The sequence below is a fragment of the Lipophrys pholis genome, assembly GCF_963383615.2.
Source record: "Lipophrys pholis genome assembly, chromosome: 15".
Classification (NCBI taxonomy): Eukaryota; Metazoa; Chordata; class Actinopteri; order Blenniiformes; family Blenniidae; genus Lipophrys; species Lipophrys pholis.
This window is the reverse complement of record NC_137642.1, coordinates 23,271,522-23,291,208: the sequence shown is the minus strand read 5'-3', so window position 1 is coordinate 23,291,208 and position 19,687 is coordinate 23,271,522. Positions and strand designations below refer to the sequence as shown.

The 19,687-nt window shown below is 44.4% G+C and overlaps 2 protein-coding genes across 5 annotated transcripts in view; one reads left to right on the top strand and one right to left on the bottom strand.

The window, feature by feature from the left end:
• Window positions 1–1,159: 1,159 nt before the first annotated feature.
• synpo2la (synaptopodin 2-like a) lies at window positions 1,160–11,939 on the bottom strand. Of its 4 annotated transcripts, none has more exons than XM_080482093.1 (5): window positions 11,469–11,905; window positions 7,828–7,979; window positions 7,354–7,547; window positions 6,829–7,257; window positions 1,160–5,475 (listed from the first exon to the last, which is right to left on the bottom strand). In XM_080482093.1, exons 1-5 carry the CDS (start codon window positions 11,568–11,570, stop codon window positions 2,924–2,926), a joined length of 3,429 nt encoding a protein of 1,142 aa, XP_080338219.1. In that variant the 5' UTR covers window positions 11,571–11,905; the 3' UTR covers window positions 1,160–2,923. The 4 variants fall into 4 exon arrangements, with proteins under 4 accessions (XP_080338219.1, XP_080338218.1, XP_080338220.1 ...); XM_080482092.1 differs by having other exon boundaries at window positions 6,829–7,035; window positions 7,129–7,547; window positions 11,469–11,791; XM_080482094.1 differs by having other exon boundaries at window positions 6,829–7,035; window positions 11,469–11,791.
• The window catches only part of LOC308121052 (arylsulfatase I), a 24,506-nt gene continuing 16,189 nt past the window's right edge, over window positions 11,371–19,687 (top strand). The window contains exon 1 of the mRNA XM_080482095.1: window positions 11,371–11,544. The gene's annotated coding sequence lies outside the window, so the exon portion shown is untranslated. The remainder of the gene's footprint in view (window positions 11,545–19,687) is intronic.

Here is a 19,687-nt window from a genome sequence, read left to right as displayed (position 1 = left end):
ATTCCAATAGCGTCTAGCCAAATATTACTTGACTTTGATTTCAGAGGAACAATGTGATAGCTCTGCATCGGGGGTCACTCAGTTATAAATCATTGCTGATTTTATTGCTTTTAGCGTGTCCTCTTTGAATCCATCCATCTAATTTTCTCTCCTGCTTTATCCAACTTATGGCCACGTGGAGCTGGAGCCCATCCAAGCCACTTCTGGGCAAAGGCAGAGTATATCCTGTACAGTTCACCAGTCCATCATACTCTCATTCACACTATTTGGACTTATTAATAACCTCAAACTCATGTTCCTGGAGTACGCAGAGAAAACACAGAAAAGCCCCCCAGCCGGGACTTGTACCAGGGATATTCTCAATGTGAGCTGAAGGTGTTAAAACATCCACTGACATATGGCTACTTGCATTTAGGCGTTTGTATGTCACCTTATACAACTTTATAAATTCCTATTGATTACTTTCTCCAACATCGAATCGTCTGTCTTCATCCTGATCCTGACTTTTTTGGTTTACATACGTCATTAATTAAATGGAAGAAAAGGAGTTTGAATTTAGCTGTGATTCAGTTGATTTTGATTATGAAACGTGTTGGATGGGCTTTTAATAGATGACATGTTTTTCCTATTCTTTCCTTCAAGTTGACTGGACACTTCATTGTGGAGGTATGTCAGTGTCTTAATGTTGCTGAAAGCAGCTGTTGGTGCTAATTGGCATGTTTCTCCTAAGTCATGATGCAGTTTTTAATTGGTAATCATAGAAAGTGTAAGTATATTTTGTAATTTTGTGGACTTTGTTGGTAGCATGGTAGAGTAGTGGCTCGGAACCATGCTTCACTGTGACATTATCCCTGCTTTAAGTTCAGCTTGGTCCTAAACTTGAGTACTTTCTCACATTTGCTGATGATGAAATAGAAAACATTTATTACATTATTTGTTAACTTTTACATTTGTTCTTTCTTTGTTGTGCGTTTTCCTTTCCGTTGTACATTAACTTTTAATTGACTCATTAATTTCATATTAAACTAATCGATAGTGAATCAAATCCACACAAAAAGCAACAGACGTCAGAAATGTATATTTAACGAGAACAAGCAGGGTCAGACTCTGGCCAACAGGGGGCAGCACAAAACCAGACATGTCAGACAACAGGAGAGCTTTCAAGTCTAATTTTATTCCTCTAAAAATGTCTTCTCCGCTAGTCAGTATAAACCTCTTCTCAGCATTATAACAAACATTTCACACTTATTGTATAATCCAGCTACTGTCACAAACATATATATCATATTATACACCTCAACATAACTATAACCACAAGCTAAATCCTTTGGAGCCATATAGATATGAAAACAGAAAAAAATAAGCTTTTTAGAAGAAATAATATAAAAAAAAAAAAAAAAAAAGAAGGTGTAAAATAAAATAAAGCAACACAATAATTTCACATTTTGTACTAATTTCCACTGAAATACCTATTCTTTTGAGATACATAGCCATTTAAAGTATGTAGTCTTACTTTTTACTGATAACCATTATAAATGGAAAAATACCAGCAAATCTGAACTTCATTCCATCTTCTTTTGATTCACATCAAACCTTCCTGACCGCCCCTTTTAATTACTTAAGGCTGTGGGATTTTAGGCATGATCTCAGTTCTATTCCCTGTGATCTTGACCATTTTGTAAAAATGTCAAGCAGTTACCTAACTGAGACGTCCTTCGACAATCTACCCGACATATTACCCACAATCCCCTTCACAGCCAGTCCCGTTCCTTGAACACTTAAAATGCTCGTGGCCCATACTCCATCGACATCCCCTTGATTCCCTTCAGATTCATCGAAAGTTAAACAGAACAAACTGCACATTCCTTCAACTGTGTTATTTGTTTAATAAAATTTAAGAATTTACATAATTATCTGCAAAGATCACACTGATACTAAAAAGCCTCGGGTGAGTTTTAGAAACAATTGGAAGCCGTGATAGCCAATGGCAAGTGTCCATTCAATGGCAGCCTGGGAACTTGCTGAATGTGACCTGTGTATGTCTCTCTGGTTATAGTCACAGAGGTATTTAGCATAACCTCACTAACACCTTGCAAGAGGATACCTTGTCTTAACTTGTAGTTCATTGACGAGCTGAATTCTTTAAAAACGTTTACAGTTTTCAAATGCATCAGAAAGGCCCTTGAACTAAGCTATCACGTTTCTTCCTTGAAAATGCAACAGAGAGTATACATTTAAAAAAAAAAAAAAGAAAAAAAAACAACCTTTGTGCAGATCTTTCAGTAGGACAGTTTCGTGAGAATTATACATTCAAAGACAAAACAAACACCTCCCCTTGTCAACATGACACAACCTAAATCGTCAGTGGTTCAAACCTGTTCACAGACCTGCAGCTGATTAATTTTTCAGGTATTTCAAGTTTCAAAGAATAATTCAGTACAGGCTCTGTTTTGATTGTTTTTCTGCTAAAATAGTAGAAGAGATCTTCATGAGCCTTACACAAACCTCCTCCAGGACAGGCGTACAGTGGACTACACAGCTTACAGTATATGGTAATAGACCTTATTGTTATTATTGTCACTTTGTTAGCAGCAGAATAAATGTCATAAGCACTATAAACAAAATGTACGTATGTATTTCAACCCATTTCCTTGAATTCAGGTTCTAACATATTAAAAGAACTTGACAAGTTTCAGAGTTTTAATTGTATATGTAAGCCCTTTATCATTTCGCGTTACTTCAATTTATAACCAGTATAGTTTGATGATGTGATGGCATGGCCAAAATGCTTGAAGTTGTAACAAGAGACATACAGAGAATTCTGAAAGCTGCTGCTTGAATTGTCCAAAGTATTCTCTGATTGCGTTTCAGTCCATAAGCATGAAGATGTTTATATGGGTTAATAACGCTCTTCAGCTGCTGTTCACATTGCCCCTGGCCTCCAGACGTGGGGTTGAACGCCTCCTTTGGTGGCAACGAAATGTGGTTTGGGTGCCTGAATGGGGTTTGATTTAAGTGGAGGCAAGGAGGCCCTGATACTGAGCTCAGGAGCACTCTGGAACTGCTTGGCTGTCAGGAGTCCACCAGTGTATGATCCTGGAGTATAGGGTGTAGGGACTGATGGTGGCACAAGGTTTGGAATAGGGGCTGCAGCGAACCTTGGGAGGCTTGGCAGTCCTGTTAGTTGAGAGGGAGGTGAGATTGGGGTTGCTGCTGGTGGCAAAAAGTGGACTTGAGCAGGAGGTGGAGATATCATGCCAGAATGAGACAAACGCTCTCCCAGGGTTGTTGCTGATCGAGGTGCAATGACTTTAGGAGTCAGAGTGGGAGCTGACATGGGTGTGGGTGTGGAGAATCGCTTGATCTCATAGACACGAGCTGTTTTGACGGGGATCTGTCGAGGTGAGGTTAATGAGCTACCAACCATAGCATAGTTACCCTGCTGGGCCTGATAGGAAGGCATGGCAGACAGATTAGCAGCACTGCCTCCATAACTGAACATGGCAGAGTTGAGCTGATAAGGCTGCCTTCTCATGAAATCCAGAGCCTTAATCCCCTCTCTTTGGGAGACTCCTCTGCCTCGGCTATCTGGCTTGCGTGTATCCTTCTGAGGCCCAATAGGAATTGATGGGGCCAAAAGTGGATTGTACCCAATGGGTGGAGGTGCACGGACATTTGGGGAGTATTTCCACTGAGATGGAAGGGTAGAACTTTGGGCAGAGTCAAGGAATTGAACTGTATTATGCGATGCCACTTCCTGTTGGTAAGGGGTCTGAGGTGGGGTGTCCACCACATACATACCCATGCGACTTTGCCTTTTAGCAAACAATTGTGCGCCCTTTCCCCCTGCTTGAATAATTTGTGGTACTTCATGGATGACTCGAGGCTTGGGCGCCACTGGGGGAGGCATTCTCCCTGTTCCGGCCTCAAAAGACTCTTCATCCCCTCCATCGTAGTGAGGCTCATCGGATTGGCCCTGTTTATATCTAACAGACCTGTCATCCAAGTTCTGCACCATATTCAAGAGATCAGGGTTGGGGGAGTTCTTTTTAACCTCTGGCACATTAAACATAGGTTTGGGTTTTCCGGCACGCCGTTTAGACTCGAGCAGAATTCCTGTGCGCCCTCCGAGACCTGGAACAGGGGTTGGGGCTACATTTTCGAGCTGGGAAACCACAGACACTGGAGATATTGGTGCTGTGGATAATTGTGGTGGAGGTGGCTGTGGAAATGGGCCTTGAAGTGAAGGTACTGAGGCTCCTTGATCAATTGAGCTGGGTATTTGGACTTTGGGAGGAACAGGGGCATATACCATTGGTGCTGGTGGGATTGGTTGTGTTGAAGATGGAGATGGTTGGATCACAGTGGCAAATGGAGCTTGATGAGGAGTGAATACTGGTGGCGATGGCTGCATTGTTACAGCTGAGCTGGAAAAGGCTGGAGGGTAGACTTCTGGTGTTGGAGCAAAGGAGCTAACAGGTACAGCGAATTGTGGGGAATACACTGGGGGAGGTCCGTGGGAAGTTACTGCTGAAGGATTTATATTAAGTTCAGAGGCAGTGGAGAATGGTGGTGATAGAATAGCAGATGAGACAGGACGCTGGGGTGTCTTTGTGACTGATGGTCTGAAAGTTACTGGGGCAGTTGCAGCTCGAATGCTGATGAAACCAGGGGTAAAAGGACGTGCCGTCCTGTTGAGAACGCTACTTGCTGGTAGTTCTGGTAATGGTGTTTCACCTGGCATTACAGGACTGGGTACAACAGTCACTGAGGCAGTGGCTGGTTTAGGCGCAACATGTGGGGGAGACATCACCATACTGATTGAGCTAATGGCAGAGTGTGATGGATCCCCGTTAGGCACTCCATGGGCTGGACCTGGAGCTGAAGATAGCATTGGTTGTGAGGATGGTGGTGTCATCAGATGAGGCTGAAGGTTCGGTTGCATTTGAGTTTGTACTTCTGGATGCAACTGATACATCTGGGGCTGTTCCTGAGATTGTGGAGGGGCTCGAGGTTGGGCTGCCTCTACCTTCTTGGCATGCTCAGCAACCCTCTTTCTCTGCTGCTCAAACAGCTGGGCACCCTTACCTGTAGTGTTACTCAAACCTGGACTTGGAGCATCCTCTACTCCATCTCCTCGTCCTTCAGTGCCTGCAGTCGCCCTCTTCTCCAGCATATCCAGGTAGTCACTGTCCCAAGTTGGGTCTGGAGCTGCTGAAAAGCCATCCTCATCAAACTCAGATTCACTGCCAGGAAATACACCATCTTCCTCTTGAGAATCATGACACGTGTCTTCATCAACACTTCCAAAACTAGTGAGGGTGTACTTCTTGGAACGTTGTCTTCTCTTCTTGAACATCAGCACCCCCTTGGAGTGAGGGTTGGGAGAATCTGTCAGAAGTGATGCGATTGTTCGACACTTGCTTTTGGCTTCTTTTACATGCTTGTCCTGAAGTGTGTCTCCCCGATTCAGTTCTGCAGAGCATGAAAGTCATAGCTATTAGGAACTGCTGCACTTAACTGTAACACAAGAGAGATTTTTGATTTAAAAGATTTGACCTATAAAACCTAGAAATGTTTCTGACATGAGCTGCTAAACCTGTTCTGCCTGCCAGTGGCAGGCCTCCATCTCTTAACTTGCCACAGAAGCACTTCCGGGGAAATTCCAGGCAAGCCTTTAGCTTCTCACATTAGTTGGGGTGAAGGATAAATTTGCACGTTATTAAGCTTATGTACATCTGACATCTAACTTAAGTGGAAAAACTGCAAGCTAGTGGAAAGTTGCATGTTCTAGGTGACTGGAAGGAGAACTTCAAAGGGCAGCCACAACATATCCTTTAACTTGCTATAGTATTAAGCAGATTATCATTGGCAACCCAATTCTGTTACACCAATGAGAACTTCCATTGAAGGGAGTTCTTAATTTGTCTTGGACACCGTCCCTAAGTAGGACACGAGAATGTCTCTGCACTCTAATGGTAGAGGGTATTTACAGGGGTAGTTTTTAAACAGCCAGATGACTGTTGTTTTTGTCCTGAGCTTTTTGCAGACGATGAACAGGACGGCAAGTTGTCCTAGAGATTGCTTGGTCACTATCTCTGCTTACTCACTGTTGTTCTGTCATTGGTTTGTATTTTTTTCTTAACTCTTTTCAAAGTTTAAACAAGGCAAAGCTTTCATTGTGATTTGTATCAAATTATTCTAAAGATTTATATTGTTCCACAAATCTTTGACTTTGGGTCAAAATCGACATTTTGTATTCCATTCTTTTGTTTGTGACTCCTCTTAGCATCAAAAGTAATGAATAAATATCGACTTGTTGATAGGTTCTCAAAGAAATTTCTCAAAGAAAGAAAGATAGAGAGAGGCGAAGGGAAAATGGGACCATCCCCGCTTTGCCATTTGATACCTAAAAACAGCTGCACATGCTTTTCTGTGCACACAGATTGATCACAGGGGTTATACATGTATTACTGGATGTAAATATAGTAAACCACACAGGCCTGTTTTACAGGCTTGAGTGAAGTTGACACACACCTACGCAAAACATTCAAAACTAGCCTTGCTGTATTGGTGTACAACATGTTGAACCTTGAATTTACAATTGGATGATCTGCAAATATTATGTTTCACGTCATCATATAAACATATACTTTTATTATTTGAACCTTTTCTCCAGTAATAGAGAAGACTAGCTGATAATTATTCAAACAAAAAAACAAAAAAAAAAACAAAAGGCCCATAAGAATGCAACAAAAACACAATAGTGAACAGGCATTATCAGTGTCAAAAAACATGTCCATGTGAGTGGTCTTTAGCTGTACTTACTGGCTTGCTTGGCCTTTTCCATGTATGTTGTTATGAGCTCCTCGTCAATAGGATTATTTACAGGACCCACCATGGGCACAAGCTGGCTGCGGGAGCTCAGCATCAGAGCTTCCTTTGCCCTCTCAGGGGAGACCAGAGGCACATTAGCGAGCTCTAAAAAGCCACTATCCTCTTCCTGCCCTCCATCTCGTGGACCCTGGTCATCTGCTGAGGAGATGATGGAGGAAGTCTCAGTGGATGTCTGGGAAGACCACATTCCTGGACCTGGTGGTTGGTATATCACTTCCCTTCTTGCCACACCTGGAAGCCCCCCTCCACCATTTCCATTTCCCCCTCGTCCTTCCAACAAACGGGGGTTAACGTTTGCATCAGGAGCACTGTCATAACCACTCATCTCTGATGTCTCGCCACCCTCGGGAGAGGTTCGCCCTGTTGGTTTCGCAGGATTGGAGTTACTGGGGCTGCGGCGTTTCTGTCTGCGCTGCCTCTCATAACCCGCAACGTCTGCATCACTGTCAGTCTCACCATAGTAAGCCTCACTGCCAGGAGGAGAAGTCAGACCACTAGTCAGGGAGGACCGGCTGCGGTGCACCTCACGGACAGGTGCATGATGAGGGTGGGTTGGTGACATAGCTTGAAGAGTGGCTTGGTATTCTTTATCTATACGTGGAGATGGGGCTCGAGTCATAAGCACCACAGACTGAAAACCAGCAGGCGCTCTGTAAAAAAAAAAGTAAAAACATCAAGGTAATTGTAAAGCAAAATGAGTGACATTAGATCAGGTATTATAGTTTAATTTGTTAAATCGGAACCTGAAGAATCTGAATCTGTCCCCCGCAGTAGCAGCAGACACATGTATTGTGCTAATGTTTTTAGTTTGTTGACTTGTGTCAAGTCTTAGACTTGTTTTTTATTTGTATTTTTTTTTCTCTTGATTCATCACATTGGGTCAGTGGTGCTGCCCGACTAGTAGGAGTGTAAGCCTTTTCTTCCTCAGACCTTTTGACCCGGATGTGTAATATTCCAGGGGAGCTGTCAATAAGGTTCATGGCTTGGGCGTGGGAAAGCGTTCCACATGGTTGGTCGTTGATGGACACCAGCTCATCAGCCTCCTGCAGTCCGGCCCTGCATGCCTTGCTGCGTTTACGTACCTGCACAAGAACAGGAGGGCAAAATTGAAAACCCAGACAGATGATATCACTTTCAAACCCTTTGTTGGAAAATTCTAAACTAGTTTTGAGGTGTCTTTTATATCTCAAGGCATTTATAATGAACGCTAAGGGAGTCTCTTATATCTGAAATTTGACAATAAAACCAGAACATCGTGTCTATATTAATCATGTTTTTCTTCCAATGCTTAGCATTTCTCACAGTGTCATGAATCTTCTTAGTGGGAACCAGTGGTTCCCAAAATGGGACCTCCTGACGAGGTCACCTCGGGTTTGCTTTCTTTAAGAGTATTAAATATTACATTTGCACGTCAAAAAAACCTGTAAGAAGACATTTTAATGTAGATCAGACCTAATTACCTGCCATTTCTTTTTTGTTTCTTTCTTTTAAAGGCTTCTGGTTTTGTGTGTGCATGAAAATCAGGTTATCCACCAGATCTGCAGCCTTTCCTGGAGGCAATCTGGAGGAACTCACAGGTACACTGCAGTGTACATTGCTAAAAGAGAACACATGCTTTCAGATTCTTCTCTACTCCGATAATAGTATTTCACTGGGATGTGTGTCTTCAATCTCTGTCGTGTCAAAGAATATAAGATAAAATCCCGACGGAGCTATGCTACTGTCTTGTCCTGGTTTGTGATTGTGACTGACGTAAAGCAGGTTTGGTCCTGACAGCTCGATCTTGCTGCAGACATATGCCACATATTACAGCTTGAGTGGAGCACTCATATCCACTTTAACAGGAAAATGCCAGCCAGCAGCCATCTTCATTTGGTGCTTTGCTATTTGCGCCTGATGTCTGTCAGGATCATGGCGTTTTGCCCAGCCTAAATTGCCTCAGGTCTGTGCAAGCAATGTCCAGTATGTAACACAGTAAATTCAAAGCAGAAATCCAATGTTTGCCTTTCAAAGGACACTGACTGCAGTGCTGGTTGCATTCTGGTGGTAAGGCATCCAGTAAATAAATATTGTATGTTAGGATGCAGAGATAAGGAAGTGTTGCTTTGGTTGTCCTAATTAGTTTTCTTTCCAGCTATTCTGGCTTGCCTGTAATGAAATCCCACGTCCCCATTTAGCTAAGCCTTTCAAAGTGGCCTGTGCATGCTTGTGGCACTGGGTGACAGTTATTCATTCAGTCAGTCACCTTGCGGTTGTAAATCACAGTTATAATACCCTTCTGTGCTCACGCACATACACCACATGGATTTGTACAGAAATACACAGAAAGCCATATATATAAACATACAAACACGCGTCTGCAGGCTCACAGGAGTGAACCGAACACTGACACACTTCTGAGTGAGGCTCCATACAGCTCCACCTGTTACAGACGATTCACTAGGAGACCTGACAACACTGCCTTCCTGCTCTCAGGGGTGAAGGAGCATGTGGGTTTGGATGGTCAGACACAAGCAGCTGTTCAGCAACATAAAGGTGACTTTGTGTCCTTTGACCAAATTGTATGCATACTGCATAAGTCATCTATAGAGGATCATAAATAACCTGCTAAAGATTTCTTACAGAAAGGTGTTTTTTTTTCTTCGTTAATTAATTAATTAATTAATTCAACGATGTTTCAGTTAAGATCTCTTAGAATAAGGTAATAAAAGGTGTTTTGTTGGTTTGCTTCCATGTTTAAGACATATCTATATACAGGCTATAACTGTCCCTTAAATTATTATTTTTTTTTAGAACTGACCTCCCAGATTGCCTATAAGAAATGTTGTGGACGCCCCTCTTCGAAAAAAACACGAGCGGACACGCCCACACACGAACATACAAACACATGTCATTTTCCAAGCGTGAATGAAAGTTTAAAAATGTTTTCAAATAAATCAATTGGACATTTGGTTAAAAATCTGATGTGAAGAGAATGAAGGTCGTTTTCTCTCGCCTGCTTTTGGATCAGCTCAAACAGTAACAATACAGGAAATCAGAGACTTTTAACAATCAGCATTTCATTGCTTTGTGAATTATCGGAAATAATTCTTCTCTAGATATTGCAGTTCAAAAGTAGTGTATGGGGTCATTTTTTTAGTACTGAGCTGAAACACACACCTTGACTGATGTCAAGACCCGCTGCTTCTCTACTATAAATAGCAACCTAGAAAAATACTTTTGCTCGGTCAACAATTATTGAAAGCATAAGTCACCAGTGTGATTGTATGCATGAAAAACCTGTGTCAAGGTCTTTTAAATCCTGAACTGAATCGTATCAGGATGAAGGATTCTTCTATGTAGAAGTATATTCAAGATAGGTCAACTATTTTTGAGTCCAAAACTAATTAAAACTAAGGGCAACAGCTATGGATCAAATATTTAACAATGCAATTCATAATGACATGAATACAAATAGTTAATGATTAATTTGAAGCCAAAAGATGTCAATTCAATTTCACCTTCTTGACCTTGTTAACTATCAAAGGAGCTATTTTTTCTTCCTGTAATCCTAATTAATCCCATTAGCCAGTATATATTTCATTTTGGATACCATTTCAAACTTTGCTTTCTCAAATATAGATCAGTTGTGCCAAATGTAGCTACCAAATTCCTCCTTACAAAGAATTTGCTATTGCGGAGTAAAATGAGAAGAGCTTCTCCATACAGGAATGACAAGGTTAAAATTTAGTTTCATACATAGAACAGATAATATTTTCTGCAATATGATGTATATTTCTGATGTATTGCCTGTTTGTTTGTTTTTTATTCTCAAAAAGGGGAATTTCAGTTTTATGTATCACTGATTTATTAGACCAAAACCTGACGGATTGGAAAAACCCTGATTTTATATATTTTAATATTTCCAAATAAATCACTGTCTTCAAGCTTAAACACGACCGCTTAAACTCTTACTGAAATATAGTTCAGTTGTATACATCAGACTGTGTTTAAGGGTGAATCATGTATACTATCCATCAGCTTCTTACAAAGAAAATACTCGAAGTACTATGAAATGCCCACAATGTTTTGTACAACGCGCACAAAGAACAAAGGACAATCAGTGCAAGGTGCACAAAGTCAGGGCTACCTGCCAATGATACACCAAGAAATTAATTAATGCAGACAACTTAAGATGCTTGTAACAAGTGTAACTATCATTATACCAGTTTTATGATGTTTGATGAGACAGGAAGACGTCAGCAGAAGATATTTGGCAGCCTTACTTTGCCAGCTCGCTGTACTTGAAGTTTAAAGTTCACCCAATCAATCATCAGTACACCTCTGCATGCACACCGTTCTGAAACAGGGCCATGACTCATGTTCAGGCCCCAAACCAACCTGCACGTCAGCCAATATTCCATTTCAGCTTTGTTCACAGCTCCTTTACCCACCACCTAATATATCTCGGCTGATGTTTCACTTCTTCTTTGTAAGGCTAAGAAATCTAACCCAGTCTTTAACTTTCCAGCATTCCCTCTGAATGCGACAAAATGCTGGCTTTTGTCCAACCTGAGGGTGGTCTGCCTTACCTTCGCCACCTGGAGTGGCTTCTGATGTTCCACGCCTCCCTGGAGACGAAAGCCCCATGGTGCTCCACCAGACAATGTAATTATCACTTCCTCAGCTACCATTGTTCTGCTTTCTTGGTTTTTCTCAAGTTTTCTTCTTCTTCTTCTTTTTCTTCTTCTTTTCTTTTTTTGGTGTGTGGTTACTTTCCCTTTCTCTTCGGTTCTTGTATTTTAGCAAGGGGGCCCCGTCAGTGCGTCAGCCCCATGGTCAGCAGTCAGGGCCCCCTTCGAGAGCTCTGACTTGCTCTTTGCCTGCCACACTGTCCGGGTGCTGACTTCCCTCTGAGCGCCAAGGCCAACGCTCACACCTGAACACACACACACACACACACACACGCGCACACACACACACACACACACCCACACACACTCACACACACACGCACACATTTATGAGTGCCCACCCATACAAAGGGTGGACCAACCATCATCGCCAAAGAAGAGATAGAGGGAGAAGGAGAGAGAAATATGATGGGAGGGAGGAGGAGGTCTGTGTCTGCTTACACTGAGGAATGCCTGCTCCAAATGAGCGAGGGGAGGGTCCAGTTCCACACTTGTCCTGTCACTCAGACCTATGCCACTGGGTGGCTGATAGCCTCTCCAAAAATAGGACACCGGCAGCACCTTTGCAGTTTTGCCTGCTTCTCTGCAGACCAATGCAAAGTTACACTGAGAACATCCAAATGGCAGCCTTTCATATCAGATGTCATTAGTAACCTTTTGCAAGGTCGCAATCAGACTCTCAGATCTCACGTTAAAGATCTCCTATGTTGCCACTCCTGATTAATTCCCTTCAAGTTTATGAAAAGGGCCGCTGGTGAAAACTATGGATGCAGACAATGAGTGACCCCACTTTAACTGCTGGGGCTGCTGGGCGTGTTGGCAGCTTTTCTGGATATGGTGACATTTCAGGCTGTCATCATGAAGCCTTTGCAAATTTATCATGCCAGCGCTTGAACGACCACCATGAATATCATAGTTCTGACTCCATATCTAATACTTGTAAATCATGCACAGTACCAGAATTTTAGAATTCAAACATTTTTGATACTTAAATAAATGTATTTTGAAAGAATTATTGACAACCTGCATATGATGCTGCAACAAAAAATCCAAAATATTTAACTGGGACTCAAACACAAAATTGGATGTAATTGAATTGAAAGTCTCTCCCTCTTCAATCATTAGTGGTTTTTCAGCCTCAAATTTTTTTTTTATATTATAGTTATCTTACTTACTACAGTAATATTGGATGGACACTGTTCGAGCAGTGATGAGCGCTGTTCTGGAAATCCAAATGCATGGTTTCATTTTCCACCCTGTATCATTGAAATTTGCCACCAACCTCCTTCCATGATCGAAAATACTGTTTATCCGGTTAATTGTTTACTGAATGTATTTGTGATTGTCCCTCTGTGTTCGCTCTGTTCTGGCAATCTTTCGGGTTACCGTGACACAAATGGATTGATGAACATATTGCTTTAAGCACATGGATTCAGTAATTTAAGACAGATGAACAAATGTTTCCTATAAATGTATGATCTCTCTGTAGACCGATAAGGATTTACCGCCTGTTCACATTTAGGTGCAGGTATCTAGCACACATTTCCACACTGTTCTCAAGTAAGCTGACAACTGGGGAAAGTCAGAGTGAAGGCATTTCACAAACCCAGACACACAAGTTGGTGTTAACTGTTTGAATGAGTGTGAAAGTCACGTCAAGTTTTGAAATCTGTTACATATTTACACCATTACTGCTGAGTTTTTTTTTCCAGATAATTTCATGTTGATGATCGTTTTTCCTTCTGAAGAAAGGATCCCAGTGTTACAGAAACGGGTGTTTCAAGGTGCTTCTGGATTATCTTTGAATGCACTTTGGAGGAATCTCATGCTTTAGCTCTCAATGCTAATGCTTTCTCAGGCAGGTACAGTTCCTCTCAATGTGTTCAGATCCATTTGGTAGGTAACACATACAGAGAGGGTTCATGGGAATGCCACAATGTGGGAAAGAATGTTAAACAAGTGACTACATTTAAATATATTACAAATAAATATACATTTTGAAATGCAAATCATCACTTAAAGCTTCCATCATTTCCCTACTGGTCTCCACTTGAACTTAAAATTGGAATAGTTTCAAAATTGAAGCAAAACAGTGAAAAACAATCAAACAAAGTCTCAGTGGATGTAAACTTAGTGAAGCTATGTTGTACTTTCCTGTGGGGCATTAACAGGCTTTCAGACCTGTTGATAGAAGCTGAATGATCACTAATGCAGCCATTACCAATGCTCCGCGGGGTCAGAGCTGCTCCCTTTGGCAGGCTTCCTCTGCAGCTGTCTCCAGACCTCAGGATAGAAACCAAGATCAGACCTGGGTCAGACAGTCAGGAAAAAACATGACACACTCTCTTCCTTCTGACACTGTCGATTCAAACAGGAGATGAGTGTTTTGGGTAAATCTCACACATGACACATCCAATTCAATGTATTAATAATAAAGTATTCAAGGGATCTATTCAAAAGTGTAGTTGGAAGATTGAACTTCATTTGCACATACGACTCCCCCTAGTGGCTAAAATAGTTTGGATCTTGACCTGTAGATTTTTCTTGTATTTTGTGGTATTGTTTTCTCCTAATTTCTGATCAGATCCTGAAAGTGTGTCATAAAAATATATATTTTTTAATAGTTTGTGAATTTCTTTTTGATACATTACAACCAGCTTTCAGAGGCACCTCAACCAGCTGTTATTTTTGCATCTAGGTTGTTTCTTTAAACAGCAAGCTGTAAGCTGTGCACCTGTCCAACCAAACAAAAGCACAGCAGTAAAGAGAGAGGTGTCTATAGCTGCTCAGTCACTCTCTCCAGGAGAGGCCTGCCTTTTCTATTGAGGAAAATAGAAATGTCGATGAAATGTTGTTTTTTTATCTCCTTGTGTTTTTCTCTTGTGCTGTAGCACCAAACTGATTTAAATGCTGCGACAATAGTGTTGTTGCTTTGCTCAGGAAATGGAGGAAGCGGAGTGTTTTTTCCTGTGGGTCTGGAAGACCTGTTACATGGCGCGGCAGCCTTGTCCCTCTCATGTTCTTCCTTTTAATTAGCCTCTGTGCCTATCTACCCTTTAAAGGTTTTCTCTTTTACAGTTTTGTGTGTCTTATTTCCCCCCCAGTTCTTTACTCTGAAGAGCTCGCGGTCCCTTTTTTCTGTTTTCCTGCTCTCTTGCTTGTAGTTTTCCTGTTTAATGACTTCTCAGTTCGCCAACCGGCCTTGCCAGAGCAGACTTTGACAGGCAGATTTGTTGAGTAGCAGCAGGCACACACTCGGTGCCCTTTAACTGTGGCATCTGTGCCAGATACTGCCAACCAGCCACTGCCAGCTTTGGGCCCCAGCTCGGGTGAGGTGAAAACAAACCTGCCAGTCCAATCAACATGATGTAAACTGAGCTCTTATTAAATACATTGCACAAAATGAAGAGTGCACCTGTCGAATTAAAATTAGATAAAAAAAGTCGAACATCGAGGAAACTTTAAACCAAAATACATTTTAGTTCTGGGGCCACACAGAACCCAACTTTATCTCAAGTTGACCAAACTCGTAAAGTAGTGGCACATGCCAATATTAATGAGACCTTCTGGTGAAGAATGCAGTGACTCTTAATCGCTTGAGATTAAGATTCTTTTTTTTTTTTTTTTTTTTTTTTTTTTTTTTTTTTTTTTTTTATTTTGCCCTTGTCCTGTTCGGCAGCTTGGGCCAACAATATGATGTGATTGAGAGCCTTCGGAGTCAGAACAGTTTTTGGTCTTGCAACAGGGAGAGACCTGGAGTCTCCTCCTGTTGCCTTCTCCGTCAGAAGCTGGCATGGCTGCCGTACACGACCGGGGGGGAACGCACAAAGAGAGAGAGAAGAGAAGAGAGAGAAGAAAGTCGAGGGGGGAGGGGGGAGGGGGGTGGGGGGAGGGGGGTGGGGGGAAGGGGATAACATACAATGTCCTTGTTGTGCTACATATATTATTTGCAATAATCACACTCATCCAAATACTTTCCAACTGTTATTAGATTGAACCAGCCTGAGCAGCTCTATCTAGACAGTAAGATGATTTCCTAGATTTAACCAGCCTGAGCAGCTCTATCTAGACAGTAACGTGAAGCAGGAACATGAAATAACAAAGAGGCAACAACAAAAGAGGAACATGATTTTTAAAGTTTGAGCAAATGATGACAGACAACAAGCAACTTCAGAAGCACCTTTCGTGAGGAGTGAAAGTGTGTGTGTGTGTGTGTGCGTGTATGTGAGTGTGTGTGGCTTGTCCACTGGGTGTGGCCGGAACTGTTGTGGGGGGACCCGTGGTGACACCCCGGGGTCCGAGGCCACCGCGCCCGGACACCGCCACCCCGGCAGACAGAAGCCCCCCAGGCCCGGGGAGACCCCAGCGAACCACCCCAGAGAGCCCCGCCCCCGCCCAAAAAGCACCCGACGGAGAATGCAGAGAGGAATCCCCCCCAGGCAAGAGGGGCCCACAAGAGAAGGACAAAGGGCACAGGGCCCCAGGCCCCGACCCAAGCCGCCAAGCCGAGAAAAGGCCGGAGCAGGGCCCCCGGGCCGAGCGGGCCGAGAGCCCCCCCAACCCCGGCGGCGAGTCCCACCGCACCCCCGGGAACAGGCCCACCCACCGCCCCCCCCAACCCGGTAAGGCAGAGACGGCCCCAGCCGCCGCGCCCCGGACCAGCCCCGCCCCCAGACCCAGGAAAGCGAAGCCCGGCGCAGGCCCCGGTCGGAGAACAGTCAACTCTACACCCCCAGGAGCCTCATAATCCACCCGCCCCATAACCCCTCCCCCCGGGTCTTGATTGGGAAACCCAACCCATGACCCACCCCGCACACACACACACACACACACACCCACACACCCACACACACCCACACACACACACACACACACACACACACACACACACACACACACACACACACACACACACACACACGGAACGGGGGGGGGAGTGATGACTCTCGCACCCTCAGGCCGCCGGCCGGGCCCCCTCCCGGCCACCGCGGTATCCCAACCTCCACCAATCCAACAGCAAGTGGAGAAGGAGCACCGCACCCCAGCCCCCCCACAAGCGCCGCGCCCGAGGGAGCGCGCCCCCCGTACTCCAGCCGCACTCACCCCGGGCCGGGGCGGGACCCCAGCGGGAGGTGCTGGGGGGAGCCACGTCTCCCGCCCTTCCCCTGCCCTATATGTGTGTTGGATGTATGTAAGGGTGTGTTTTTGTGTTTTGAAAAGGTGGATGCGATGTGTGTGTCTATGGTGCGGTTTAAAATTGGGGGGTAGCGGGGCCCGGGCGTTCTACCGCTGACAAGCGGCAGAACCCCGAAAGCGGCTTACCCCCTCAAGACCCTGCATGACTAAGTGTGGTTAAAATTGTGGGTGGTGCAAAGTCGGGGGAGGACCCAGACCGCAATTAAGTAGCCTGGACCCCCCACCTAGGCACCGCCCCACTGTTCCCTATTGTGGGGTAATATAAGGTGAGGTAAGGCAGGGAGGGTTCTGAGGGAGGGGGTCCCCCCGTCGCTAGGACCTTGGCCCAGCTGGACCCCCCGCGCTGCCCCACCCCACCCCCCGAGCGGCCGGCCTAGGACCAGGGGGGCCACACCCCCCCAAACAAGGCGCCGCAAGGGGACCCGGGCAGGGAGCCCCCACCCCACCCAACGGCCAGACAGCAGAGTCCGAGACCCGCAGGGCCCAGTGCGAGCCCAGCCGGAGGCCAGTGGCCAGGGCACCCCCCCTCATTCGCCCACTCCACACAGCCCCACACCCCAACCCACACACCCCAACCCACACACCCCAACTCACACACCCCAACTCACACGCACACGCACACCCCTATCAGGCCCTGGAGGTCACTCTCAGTTAACCGTCCATCCAGAACCCGGAGCCCCCCCCGTACCCCGCTCCCCCCAATCCGGGAATGAGGCAGACCCGGAGCGCGGCAGCAGGGGCCAACCCGCCCCACCGGGGGAGGGGGCCAGAGGGAGGACCCACCCCCAGCGCCGCAGCGGGCACCCCCACCGGGAAGGGGGAGGCCCCGCACCCCCAGGGCCCGGACAACCCGCCCCCAACCTCCCCCCAGTCGACAGCCCAGCCGGGGCCCGACGCCCAGCCCCCCCATCCCGCCCCAGCGGGCCCGACCCCGGCCCAGAGCAGAGCCCCCCCCACATCCCCGCCCAGGACTCCCCAGGCCAGGCCGTAACCCCCCAGCATAGATGCCAGGACACCCCCGAGCCCACAGAGCCACCAACCACCAAAGCCACGACGCCCCAGCCACGGACGGTCCCCAGAGCCCCGGGGTGGAGCCACTACCCCCCCCCACAGGGCTACATGGTGTATTTAATTATTGGGGACCATGTGGACTCAAATTCTGTCAAATGATTTTTCCTACAAGCAGACATTCTCTCCAATGTGATGTGGTCTAGAAGTAAGTTTTTAAATAACTTTATATTCAAATTACTTTTGGATTTCCAGTTCATGAGGATCGCCTTTTTTGCGACGCTTAGGTAAACCAGGAGCATGCAGGACTCATTTTTTTCTCTTTTAATTTCTGTGAGATCTCCTAACAAGCAAAGTGAAGGTGAGACTGGAATAGGGTGGCCCAGGCATAACGATAAATCTTCACAAATCTTTTGCCAGAAGGTTTGGACTGGCGTACACAGCCAAAGTGCGTGTAGATAAGTATCTGGGAGATCACCTGTGCAGTTTGAACATATGTTAGTGGGAGTGAGCCCCATCTTGAACATCCTTTGTCCTGTGTAATGAACTCTGTGAAGGATCTTGTATTGTATGAGCTGTATATTGGGGTTTTTGCTCATTTTGAATGTATTTGTACAGATTTCTGACCAAAACGTTGGGTCTCTGTTGATGTTGAGATCTTCTTCCCATTTGAACGTGGGAAGGGATATTGAGATATTTGAACCTGACAGGATTGAGATAATTTTAGAAAGAGGTTTAGGTGCTGAGATCTTCAGGAGGTTTGTCACTGTCTGAGGTAAGTTCAAGTTAATCTGTTCTAGTTTGAACTTAGTTTGTATTATTGACTTAAGCTGAAGATATTCCAGATAGTTGTTTTGACTGATACCATATGTTTCTATTAGTTCATTAAATGGAATAAAAGAGTTATTGGAGATAAGTTGTTCTAAGTGTCTTATTCCTTTATTTTGCCATCTTGGGAAGTTTATTGGTTTTTTTCTTTGCAGGATGTCGGGATTGTTCCAGATGGGTGTGAGTTTGCAGGGAATGAGTGTAGATCCATTTATTTTAAGAAATTCCCACCAAGCTGTCAGCGACGTGTTTATATTGATGCTTTTGAAGCAGCTGTGCTTTTTGATGTCAGGACTGAAGAAGGGAAGATCTCTGACTTGGAGATCTTCACAGAATGTTTTTTCAACGTCTAGCCAGCCTTCATCTAGGGGTTTCTGATTGATCCATTTTACAACATAAAGTAGTTTATTGGCCAGATAATAATTATAAAAATTTGGGAGTTCTAAACCACCTTGGTCCTTGGTGTTCTGGAGTGTTTTTAAACTTATACGTGATGGTTTATTTTTCCATAAGAATTTTGAGACATGAGAATCAAGAGTGTTAAACCAGGTTTTTGGTGGTTTTGCTGGGATCATTGAGAAGATGTAGTTAATTTTAGGCAAGATCATCATTTTGATTGTTGCTACTCTCCCCATAAGTGAAATTGGGAGTGTCCTCCATCGAGTGAGGTCCTCCTCTATTGCTTTAATAAGGGGGGTGTAGTTTAAGTGTACCAAGTCTGAGAGTTTGGCTGAGACGTTAATGCCGAGATATTTGATGTTCCCTGGTTTTAGTAGGGTGTTAGGTGTCTGCTGAAATGTAGAGTTGATAGGCAAGACTACTGATTTGTTCCAATTTATAGAATATTCTGAGATTGAGGAGAATCTGTCTATCAACCCTATTGTTTCTGGAAGAGAGGTCTGTGCGTTTTGCAGGAAAATTAGCACATCATCCGCATAGAGACATATTTTATGTGTTATATTTGCTGTTCGTATTCCTTTTATGTTATTATTCTGTCTGATGGCTGCTGCTAGTGGTTCGATGAAAATTGCAAAGAGAGATGGTGAGAGTGGACACCCCTGTCGGGTGCCTCTCTCAAGATTGAA